Below are 12,817 nucleotides of genomic sequence, written 5' to 3'. Positions count from 1 at the left end.
CTGTTTTCCTGTGATTTATTGTATTGTTCCTTAGTAAGCAGGCGTTGAATACAGAATGCTTCTAGGTGAGAGCTGGTTGATAGAAGGGTATCTTCAGCTTTGAGGTTTGAAATTCTCAAGTAAGGAGAAGTTTGAGGGTAAGTCCATATTGGAGATTGGAGGGGTATTTTTTTTTTAAGGTGTATCTTCCACTCGGTTGTACCTACCTTAACTTCCCCTTCTTTCGGACAGGATTCCAAGTGGGTGACCCCTAGTCTAAAGACCAGGGAATCGATACATCCCGTTGATATCCCAGTGAAAGTGATCAAATAATCTTCAGATTTGATTAGCTGCCCGCCAACTGCCCTCTTTAATCAGTGTCTTATTGATTATATCTTAAAATGTATTTTTAAAGGATGTATTTTCCCAATTCCAAAATGACTCTCCTTATCACCTTAATTAACTTGTGTTTATTTTTAAAACACTAATGTTTCCATTGGTTTTTAAAGTTTTATTTGTGATTTAACTTAATCAAAATTTAAAGATGATGTTGGCCCAAATCCGTATAGTTTACAGACCGGAACCAAATATAACTTACCATGCTTTGAAGCTAGATGCCATTTTAAAGCGTTTTTGAAATCCAAGGGATTGTTTGCTGCTATACTTATTTGATTATTTGTAAAAATTTTGTGTTAATTCGGACCGTTCAATCGTTCTTGATTAAACTCGATGCGTGTAAATTTAGTATCATTCATAGTCAAGGTAATAAATATTAATAATAATATCATTACCTTGATATTATTCATTACCTTGATTAATTCATAGTTTGTTCAAGCTCTTTTGTAACTAATTTTAAAGGAGAATTTATTTAGATTAGTTTAAATTAAATCATTTATTGATAGTATTATTTCTTGCATATTTATCTTTTTGTTTATTATTTATTATTTATTGGTTGGTTGTTTTCTTCGTCATCGAGGGTATGTTTTCAATTTCCTAATGGGCAACTTTTCTTATTTGTTTTTAGTTTCATATAAGTTTTTCTGTTTTCGTTAAATTAAAAAAAAAATCCTAATATTCTATTCATTCTCTTATTTTTATTATATGTATTTCATCTAGTTTTATCTCCTTTTCGTTTTGATTTCAGCAGCTGTATCGTCAGATCCTTTATATCGCGCATTTTTTTTTTTAAGTTTACAATTTTCGCAAACTACTGTATCATAAAAAACTCTGGTTTTTATTTTATATTTAGACAGAAAGGCTGTGACCACGATGCAGCAGGTTAAAGCCTTTATTATTTGTTTAATACATATTTTTGAAAACTGTATGCATTTTTTTTATCCATGGGAGTCCGGGTTATTCCCTCTCCCGCCTCCTGAAGAAATCCCTCCTCTTCGGAGTATTTCCCCTCCGTGGAAATTTCTCCCCGGAATTATCCAATCTTTAAGAGAAAATAAGCATTTTCCTGCTTCTCAGGAGAATGTAAATTTTCAAGACCAAAATTGACAGCGTGGGATTGGAGGGGGGGATCATGGCATAAAAATTGATCCGTTAATAGCAAAAAAAAGTGTCATGATTGTCTCGCCTTTTCCCGTTTAGGCTTAAAAATTTTTAATTAATTTGGATAGCGTGAAAAATGTATTATTCTTTACTTTTTTATATTTTGAAGATATTTTGTTTTAAAAAGTAGCTTTTAATATTTTTGTGTTGCTCTTAGTCTCAACATTGTTCGTTTATGATAAAAGTCACTACTGCGAACGAGTAAGTAATTGATCTTTGAAAAAATTTTCTTTTTGAACGTTTGATCCCCTATTTCTTTTCTTTGAAATTTTTTTTAATTTAAGTCGCTAATTTTTGTCACAATTCATAGAAAGTTACACAAAAAGTTACAATTTCAATAAATAGTTCTTCAACAAAATTTTCTGTTTATGTTTTATTTATTTGTAAGATTCATTTTTATAGAATTTTTAGCTAATGCCTGATCCCGAATATATGTTCACGTTGTAGTATCGAAAATATGATTCTCCCTTTTCATAATAAATTCTTTGCAAACCATAGATTTCGGTGTAAATAAGTAATAAAAAAACATAAAAAATGCAACTTTTAAGCTTTTATAGTTTTATATACCAAAGAAATTGCATTAGCTTAACAATGTGTCCTTCAAGTCGTCATGTGGCATGGTTTATGTGAATATCCCGTTTTGAAATCAAAAATCGCTACACTAGAGATTGCGTGCAAAATAATCCCTTAGAAATGAGGGTAAATCAAATAGGGAAGTCTGATCGCTTCATGGACTCTGTCAGATGATTCAGTGGATACAAAAACCCTAAATAATATGCTAAACTTAAAACCGTAAAAATGGCCGGTCGTTCCGTACGGCAAACCTTCTCCTCTATTTTTCGCTGCGAAACCTACTATCATGGGCTAATAGAGTAATGTGATGGAAGAACTTGGCTTTTCGAAACGAAAAAGAAAACCAGAAAAGAAGGAATTGAAACTTGACAACACTGTCTTTTCTTTGTTTGATCGATCGCTTTTGGCCTTTTTTTGGTCCAGTCGAATTAGTTGAAAGGGAAATATTGTAAAAGAGAAAGGTGATAAAACGCTACCCATATGAGAACCTTTCAATTTTTGTAATAGGGTTAAAAGAAATACTTACATAGACATTTTTTTAGAAATTAATTTATTTTTAGATGTTCTAAAATGTGAAGACTGAAAGATGTCAATTATAGTTATGCTAAAATTAGTGATAAATATTCACTAAAAACGTATTAAATTGTATATAGTTTTAATATACCATAATAATTTGCGTAGAAATAGAAAGCTTCTCTTACAGTGTTTCGAAACTTGTTGCAACTGAAGAAATTCTGCTCTGATTAATAGAAAAAACAAAATCACACCTGACGATTTAAGTCTCATCAAAACTGAATATATGCATATCAGACCCAAACTGAAAGAAATTAAATGGTTTTTCTAAGATATTTTGGGAATTTGGTGTCGGCTTTTAGTTTTATCTTGTTTATTCAAATCTATTGTCCCAAGTTTTGCAGTTTATATCAAGACCGTCAACATAACTCTGAATAGTTAGGCCGCACAAACTAAAAGTAGTTATAATAGACGAGACAGGGCAATTCGTTTTAATATAAATAAAAAAAACAAGTTTTTTAAACTGAAAGTAAGGAGCGACATTAAAACTTAAAACGAACAGAAATTATTCCGTATATGAAAGGGGCTGTCCCCTCCTCAACGCCTCGCTCTTTACGCTAAAGTTTTTTATTGTTTTAAAAAATAAAGTTGTGAGACAGAGTCAAACTTTAGCGTAAAGAGCGTGGCGTTGAGGAGGGGACAGCCCTTTCATATACGGAATAATTTCTGTTCGTTTTAAGTTTTAATGTCGCTCCTTACTTTCAGTTTAAAAAACTTGTTTTTTTTATTTAATTTCTGATCGTTTTTTAGTTAATGCAGCTTTTATTTGCATAAAAATTTTACTTTTCTTTTGCTAAATGGATGTCTTTACAAATTAACTTACGTAACTAACTTCTATATTCGTATATTTTTCTTCTGGCAAAAAATACAAAGTTGCAGATTTTTGCAGATATGAGGTTGAAACCTATGTAATAGGGTTTTCTGATACGCTGAATCTGACGGTGTGATTTTCATTAAAATTCTTTCACTTGTAGGGGATGTTTCCCCCTCTTTAAAAAATCGAGTAAATTTTCTCAGGCTCGTAGCCTTTGATGAGTAATACTAAACTTAATAAAATTTATATATTTAGGATCAGCATTATAAACACATTCTTTTGATACATTTATTGACATCAAAATTTCGTTTTTAAAACTTTCGATTACTGTTGAGCCGTATGGCTTGTTTTTTTTTATTGTTTTTTTTTTATGTATACGTTATTACTTATATGAGGGGGTTCTACCCGTAGTCAATAACACTCTCATTAAGTTAAAAGTTAAAAAAAAATTTTATTAAAAAGAACTAGAAAAACAAAGGCCGTTTAATTATAAGAGATATATATTTTGAAATCACTAAAAAAAAACAGTTGCGTAAAGAGCAAGGTATTGACTTGGGGGAGAACCCCCTCACATACGTTATAATTTCTGTTCGTTTTAAGTTCTAATATTCCTTCTTACATTTGAGTTGAAAAAACTTGTTTTTTTTATTTATCTTCTCATCGTTTCTTAAATAATGCTTGGAAATCCGGCGCCCCCTTCATAGAAAGGGCCCTTACACCAAATAACCATCCTCCACGGAAATATTCTCCAGAGTACTCCCCACCTCTAGCCCCCCCCCCCTCCCGAAAAAATCCTTCCGGAAAATTGTTGTATACTTCCCAATTAACAATAAAAAATGCTGGCAAGTCCGGCGCCCCCTTCATGGCCATTTCCCTTCCCCCATGAAAACTTCCTTCATGGAAAGATCCTTCCATATCGCCCCCGACCCGCGCCGGCCCCCACCTACCAGACAAAATCTCCTCTGAAAAAGTCTGTATACTTCCCAATAACCAATACTATATGTTAATATTGAGTAAAGTTCATAACTTTCAGCCCTCCCCCTGGGGACTTTGGGGGATCAAGTCATCCTAAAAGACATTTTTATCATATTTTCGACCATGCTGAACAAAATGGCTATCTCAAAATTTTGATCAGTTGACTTTGGGAAAAAAATAAGCGTGGGAGGGGGCCTAGTTGCCCTCCATTTTTTTCGGTCACTTAAAAAGGGCACTAGAAATTTTAGTTTCCGTTCCAATGAGCCCTCCCACGATATTCTTGGACGACTGGGTCTATACTATCACCCCTGGTACAAAAAAACAAAAAAACAAAACAAACAAACAAATAAACACGCATCCGTGATCTTTCTTCTGGCAAAAAATGGAAAATTCCACATTTTTGTAGATAGGAGCTTGACACCTCTACAGAAGGGTTCTCTAATACGCTGAATATGATGGTGTGATTTTCATTAAGGGTCTATAACTTTTAGGGGCTCTTTCTCCCTTTTTTCGAAAATCAGCCAAATTTTCTCAGGCGCGTAAAGTTTGATGGGTAGCACTAAACTTGATGAAAGTTATATATTTGAAATAAGCATTGAAATCTGATTCTTTTGATATATCTATTGGTATCAAAAACCCGTTTTCTAGAGTTTCGGTTACCATTGAGCCGGGTCGCTCCTTACTTACAGTTCGTTACCACGAACTGTTTGATCGATGAGCCTTAACTATGAACATAATAAATTATGTATAGTTTTAACATACCTAATAATTTGAATAGAAAAAGAAAACTTATCTTACAGTATTTCGAAACTTATGCAGGACAAGAAGAAGAACACGAAAAAGCTCAGTGCAGAATGCCGTTGATGTTTTCATTCACTGACGATGATGCTAGTGTCAATTTGGTAGCTCGACTAGGTAGTCAACTCCACCCTGGAGCTGTGACTGAATGGTGCAACTATTTTCCTTTAAGCGAAAATGTACGTGTGCGGAGGCTTGTAGCACGTGCTACTGATGGAACTAGGAATTACGTATACCTAGTTGGTGTAACTGTAAGACCTGGAAAAAGAAGATTTAGAGATTCTCTGATTGTTACTATTTCACCTCGGTTTGAGATTCACAATTTCAGCAAACATCGTCTTCTTATTGGCCAAAAAATTATTGTTGAAAAAAGAGTAAGTATTCAATTTTCAAGAAATAAGATGATAAGTGTATAAAAACTTACACATATGCATGATGATCAAAGGACCTCCCAATTTCTTGAAGGGGGGAGAGAACTTGGAGAGTCAGGAAGATTACTGTATTTGATCTTAAAAACCTATTCTTTTAAAAATTAACATTTTGTCCTCCTTGAAAAAAAAATATATATCGATTTGCCTTCCCTTTTAAGATCTCATATCTATATTAAATTTTCTTTACGGTTTTGCCCTTGTAGAACCCTTAAAGTAAATTATGTGTCTGAGGAATTCGTGAGCGGTATATACTTTTCATCTTATATATTTGTTTTCGTATTTTACGTGGTTCCATTGTTGCCTATTCTTTTATGCCATAAGCTTTATGGACCTTGTAGGAAATCTCGTATATCTTGGAAGTCCCCCCCCTCTGGGAAAACCCTTATCAGTCTTACCACCCACGCTGTGTTTTTACTATATTTAAAGTACTTTTTGTCCAGAATGCCTTGACGCTACACCTAAGCAAAGGTAGTATTTCTTATGTGCGCTTTTCCAGAATAGTAAGGTTAAAAAAAAGAAGCAATTTTGGACCTGAAAATTCTCTGAGGACTGGTAAAGATCTCTCGTGTTTACAACTCAAACACCTATTATGATAAGGAAAAGCAACGCTATGCCCTATGACTGCCAATGTTTTCGAATTTAGTGTCAAGAATAGATAGAATCTAGTGTCAAAACTAAGTTTCGGAAGCTACTGCGCTAATTATCTAGTTATTTGAACGTCTGTGAAGGAGGCAAGCTTTCATTACTTTCGCTGTTTCCAGACTGTTTAAGAGATACTTTGTTTTAATCCTGGCCTTCTTCTGTAAGGAAAGCATTTGTACTCTGACAGCCAGACAGAGCAATCTAGCAAAGTAACAATTATGATAGGAAATGCGCTGAGAAGACTTCTAAAGTGTGCGGAAATCTGCCTGCTGTGCAAACACAACTCGCGTATAATTTTACCTGCGGAGATTAAAATTTTCTCCATATACTGTTTGCTAATCAAATAGTAAATTTAACTCTAATGCAGTTTTTATATTGACTCGTATCTAAACAATTATTCAGAGTTAACTTGCAGTTATGTATTACTCCGCTTCTCTTTATTTTATTTGTGTACTATGTTACTACCACTACTACTTACAACTCACCGCTGCACCAAGCCGCCTGAGGCCAATGCTCGCTCCTCTTCCATCTCAATCTATTCAACGCCTCCTTATTTAAATCCTCCCCGTAAGTATCCATTTCCATTTATGACCTCCTCCCACCCCAACCACGAATGACCTGCTTTCTGTTTAGCCGTATACGGTTGGCCAAAATGGATTATCCTTGGCAATCTTTCATCTTCCATCCGCAGGACGTGCCCTAGCCATTTCAACCTTTCTCTTAATATAGCCCTAGAAAGCAGGATAGAACCGCACTTTTCGTACGGCCTTCTGCTTGAAATACGGTCAGTCAGCTGGGTACCCAGAACAGTCCATAGGCAATTTCTCAAGAAAACATCTAGCAAATCTTCATCCATTTTTTCAGCACCCACACTTCAGAACTATATTTGACCACTGTCATCATTGTAGGTTTCAATATCCTAATCTTGGTTTGCAGACATATTTTCCTTTTCTTCCAAACTTTTTGTCAACTTCGAAAAAACACCTTGAGCCTTGGCTATTCTACTTTTAACTTCTTCACTGCTCCCACCGTCTTTACTAATAATACTGTCAAAGACACCCGATCAATCTTTTCGTTACCCAACATCACCTTTTCATCTTCACTTATTCCTGGCCTTAGCGACTTAGTCTTCTTAACATTAATTTCTAGACATATTCTAGCACCCTGAACTCGTAAAACCTCTAAAATTTCATTCATTTTGCTCACACTTTCATCTAGGGTGCTTAGATAATCAGCATAATCGAAGTCCAGGAAAGCCTTTTCTCCCCATTTGATTCCGTATTCTCGAATTGCCTTTCCTATGCTCCTTAAGACAAGGTCCATCAACATGATCCATATAAAGGGGGATAGAATACAACCCTGCTTAACTCCTGATTTAATACGAAACCAGCTGCTAACGTCATTTCCTACCTTAACCGCAGCAGCGTTATTCTTGTACATACCACTAATCACTTTAATTTATTTGTCTGGTATTCCCTATAAGGATAAGACCTTCACTTAAGCTCTTCTATCAACAGAATCGAACGCTTGCTCATAATCCATAAGACGGAGGACCAGAGGTGTTTGACAACTCAGGCACTTCTCAATTATTAACCTAAGAGTGAAAATTCGGTCGACACATCCTCTACCTCTTCTAAAACCACACTTTTCTTTTCTTAAAACTTTCTCTACAGCATCTCTCAGTCTAAAAAGTATCATATTTCTAAGTAATTAGCTACCTAGAGAGACCAGGCTAATGCCTCGTATGTATTATAATTTCTAAAATCCTGCATAATATTGTCTGTTTTTGTCATCTGAACTGTCCCGTCTAAATCTTTGACAATAAGCTTAAATCCAGTAATTTTTGTTGTAAAACCTTTGCTTTCTGTTTTTAACACCTTATTTGATTGGGGAACAGGGGAGGTACCCCGTGGTAACAGAGTGGGTCGATGCTCTGCTTTCCTGGGCTCGGAGTTGAAGGCCCGCTGCTGTAGTGTTGGGTGACATGCCTGCTACCTGTCTCTTTAAAAAAGACACAGCAACTCAATCGTCTATTCGATCTCCTCGATCGAATAAACGCTTGAGCCATTGATATGCCATCCATGGCTCTGGAACATCTATCCTTTTAATAGGATTTATGATATTCTATTTCATCTTTTCTGAAACAGAGGAATCTGGAGGACAAAACAAATTTAATGTTTATTGCAATTATAAAGAAAAATACTGATTTTCGTATCTTTTATTGTAACATGTTGTGTTTTTCTTCTAGGTTTTTATCTTTGTAAGGAGTTAGCCGAAAAGGCTTGCTGGAGTCTTATTTTTATTCATGGTGTCGTGCAGATAAAGTTCATCCCATGTTAACCTTGGAATGACAACAATAAACAGTATACTTTATCAAAATGTTAATAATAAAATACAGCTAACATTCTATTTAAGCCGCTAATGATAAAATCCAGCATTAGTATTTATCCTTGGATGCTTCTGATGTTTCTTCTGTAAATACGAACTTGGTCTTTTGGGTAAGCCTGTGGTTTACTGGACTTAATACTCCGGTCTTATGGCGGATCGCATATCGAGTGTCACAATTTTCCTCCAGTCATTCCCATCCGTTTTTATAAGGGAGGCCTCGCTAACGGTAATGTCAGCCATAGTTAGGAACTTCCTTAAGCTGTCACTCCATCCACTCCTAAGTCTTTCCTTCGGGCACGACTACCCACGTGATGCAGGTCAAAGTCATAAATTCAAGCATTTGATTCAGGAGGCATCCTGAAGAGGTACTCGAACTATCGGAGGAGTGACTGGGTAGATGTTGATTAAACATGGCACTTGGTGAGAAAGATCAAGGAGCCTTTTATAATTCATAGAATCGTCCCGTAGAAACCCTTCGATATAACGGACTCATTTCGTCTGACAGGCATCTAAAATGCTCAAGATGGTGCATTGGAGGACTTATGTCTCAGCTGCGTTGAGTGGGACTGAGCTTTCGGTTGTGTTTTATGTGGTAATTGTTTTTTGTAAGATATTCCTGCAGCAAGATATTCTGCAGGAAGATATTGTAAGATATTCAGAGTCATTAGGAAGAGCCTTCCGGGCACTGAGAAAAGAGTAATCCCTCTGTAATTCGAGCGTAAACACTTACTTGCCTTCCTTTTCCTAAGAGATGAAATTATAACCGAGCCCCAATCATTTGGGACACATTTGGTGTGCCACGTTAAAGAGGAAAGTATCTGGAGCAAAGACATCATCATCAATCCCTCATACTTCATGAGCTTAGCTCGTGTTCTACATATTCCCGCAGTTCTATTGTTCTGAAAACGCTTTGTTGCTGACTGGATATCTACAAGTTTAAAGGGAGTTTCGCTTTAATCTGATGGCAGTTCCTGAATGCTGGTCTAAATAGTTTAATGCTATTGAGAATAATTTTATTTTATAGATTGTATACCTTTTGAGTAAATAAGTTATGTTATATTTGATTTTTTTTTTTTTCAAATGTTCAGTGTCCTTTTGAATCATGTTAATATTGAAAACAAACAAGGCAGAAAAGAAAAAAACCCAATAAACTAAAAAAAAAGAAAATGGACAATTTTTAGCCGGTCAAATATTGTGGAAAGTGTAGATTTTTATCGAAATCTTCCAACATGTTGTCTTCAGTTTAAGTAGAAGCATACATACAGAACGAAAAGACAAAAATTGAAAGATATCTTAAGAAGTCAAAAAAAGAAACACAAATAACAGGGAATAGCTTAAATTCAAAGCTTTTCTACTAAAAATTTTTTTTAAATATAATCTTTAGTTTTTCATTTGGTGTCAAACTATTTCGTTTTAAAATCTTGCTTTTATCAATAGTTCTTCTCTGGCTGTAAATTATATCGTCTTTCAGTTTCAGTTGGATTCAGATTTCTTGGATTCAGTTTGATTTAATTATTGACATATTGTTGTTTTGTTTTCAGTCGGGTTTATCAGACATTGAAGATAGTCTTATTGTGATGCCTGAAAGTTCTGTTATTTTTCACTGGCCAAGATTGAACAAAAACCAGCTTTTATGTGTAAAAATGCCTGACGTTGAAGAATCTCGTTGGTCAGGAGGATTCGGAATTGAAGAAATCCAGTCTCTTCAATTAGTGTCTAGTAAGGCCCCATTATATAAAGTCGTACAACATTATTTGTTTTTAGAAAATGTTTTCATACACACTATCATACTAGTATACTTTTTTAGTATTCTTTGTTACATAACTTCTAATCTTCATTATTATTCGTCTTTTAATTCTGACTCTTTGATTATTTATTAATTGCTTATTTTCACCTAAATAATTGTTTAATCATGCTCTCTAGTTTTGAATTGTTAAAATAATTAAAAATTGTTAGTTGCTTATTTAATCATTCTATCCAGTTTTGAATTTTATATAATCATTAAAAACAGAAGATTTTGAATTTGTGAATTTAATAATAATAATTTGTTTGTAGATTAGATAGCTGTTCGGATTGTGTCTATTTTGAGTTTTCATCTGGCTGTTATCTGATATTTTTAGAAAGATCTAATTGTAGTCCATCCTAGAATTAGAGTTTAACTAGGGGGGGGGGATACATTAAAAAAAACTTAAAAAACATTAAAAATACTCAGTGAAACAAAAAAAAAAAACATCCCAGTAAGAAAAAAAAAAAGAAAAAAGAATTAGACAGCCAAAAGTACACCTTCCAAAAAAAGTAAATGAAGAAAAGATACATTACAGGATTATGTGAATATTCTTATTTAAAAGGTGTGGAAATATAGAACTCAATGTGATGAAAAGGAAAGACGTAGAATTTTGTCTTTGGGGGAAGGAGACAAACTGTCTTTTCCTTATTAAAGAATGCACTTTTTTTCCTTTTTAATGCATTTCGTTCAATTTGGTTAGTAAATCTTATCGTTGAAAAATTGCAAAAGACTGCTAATCAATACCCTAATCTCATTGCTGTGAATAACAGAAATACATTTTTTGCTGAAAGGACATATTCCAAATGGATAAATTTCACAAATTATTGCAATTAACTTTAGGAAAAAGAATTAAACGTAATACACAATTAGGACAAAAATGTGTCATCTTGAATAAATTTCTTCAGCTACGAGAAAGGATTCCAGACAATGACTTTTAGATGATTTCATTGATATGTTTTAGAAATCTCGAAGAAAATGGGGATTTGATTATAAAAATTTGAAGAATTTTCAGATTACCTCATCGATATTTTGAAATTATTGGGAAACTTATTTGAGAATAGTGCCTTAGATATCTTGTAAATTTTTCTGTTTATTCCAACGATTATTGTAATTAATGTATTGAAGCCACGGGTGTTATTCAATAGTCCTAGAAACACTAGAACACAAAAAAAACACCAGTTTCCAATTTACTATCTGATTGTTCCTTACATACTGGCGATCTTGTTTCACTTTATGTTCAGCTTTAAATCTTTATTCAACTTACAAGTGTGACACTTTGATAAATGCTCAGTTTTAATTTATTTGTTATAACGGATATTAGTCGGAAAGATATATATGTCTGCAGTGTTGGATTTTTTTTTGGGATGCTATGTGATAGAATAACCTTTTTCTTTCCTTCTTGCTTTCTTTTTTTCTTTTTCTTTTCGTTCTTACATTTGTGCATTGATATTGTACAATCAGTTAGTTTCCTATCATGTTTTCACCATTTCCTATCTTTTTAACCTTAAAGATAATAACAAAAATAATTTATTACATATTATCGTCACTTTCAGAAAGGGAATGTAACCTGACGTACCCCCCCTCCCCTTAAAAAAAAAGAAGATATATATATATATATATATATATATGTTTATATATTTTTCAGATCCTAAATTTGTATAAAAGAATGTTAAACAAAGTACACTGGAAGATTTTTTTAAAACCTAGCTTTATTACCCAAGAGAGTGGGACAAATCAATTAATTTACTCCCATAAGCCACGCATAATGCTGCTAAAGTGTAAATCTAGAAGCGCGTCCCCTATATAGTATTTTAGTAAACGTTCTGAGCTTAATATTCATTTTAGCGATTCATTGGGAGTTTAATATCCATTTTAGCGATTCATTGGGACTGAGTCATTTCTTGCATGTTGAAGTTTCCCTCCAAGGGCCTACCTACTGTGTGGTTTTCACTGATGGTGACTCGATGCCTCCATTATATTGCATCGATAATAGGTCCTACGTGTCCATTTCGTATTATCAAAAAGGCACTAGCGACGTAAATAAGGCAATTGTCAAACCAAAAGCTAGGGTTCCATACGCTTGGACCGAACCGACTCTTAAGCATTATTTGAGATGTGAAGCCCCCGGTGGAAATTCATGTGATTACTATTTAGATAACTTTGGAGAGCTTCAGACAACGATGGAATATGATAATTTTATTTATATTGCTTTTTGTGCCACTTTTTCAAGGTAAGTTCCATACTATCTTTGAAGAGGGAGTAAGCGAAAGGGATGGAGAGGGAAAAATGATAGAGGTGGAA

The 12,817-nt window shown here is 34.1% G+C and overlaps 1 protein-coding gene across 1 annotated transcript in view; it reads left to right on the top strand.

The window, feature by feature from the left end:
• The window catches only part of LOC148942850 (intermembrane lipid transfer protein VPS13D-like), a 192,512-nt gene that overhangs the window by 128,326 nt on the left and 51,369 nt on the right, over positions 1-12,817 (top strand). The window contains 4 exon segments of the mRNA XM_089102376.1: positions 1,170-1,257; positions 5,291-5,643; positions 10,272-10,449; positions 12,362-12,746. Coding sequence (XP_088958502.1) covers positions 1,170-1,257; positions 5,291-5,643; positions 10,272-10,449; positions 12,362-12,746 — 1,004 coding nt within the window.

This window comes from Artemia sp. Qi Xiang Cuo, chromosome 16 (assembly GCF_049724085.1).
Source record: "Artemia sp. Qi Xiang Cuo chromosome 16, ASM4972408v1, whole genome shotgun sequence".
In the NCBI taxonomy this organism is placed as follows: domain Eukaryota; kingdom Metazoa; phylum Arthropoda; class Branchiopoda; order Anostraca; family Artemiidae; genus Artemia; species Artemia sp. Qi Xiang Cuo.
This window is presented reverse-complemented; position numbering and strand designations above follow the sequence as displayed.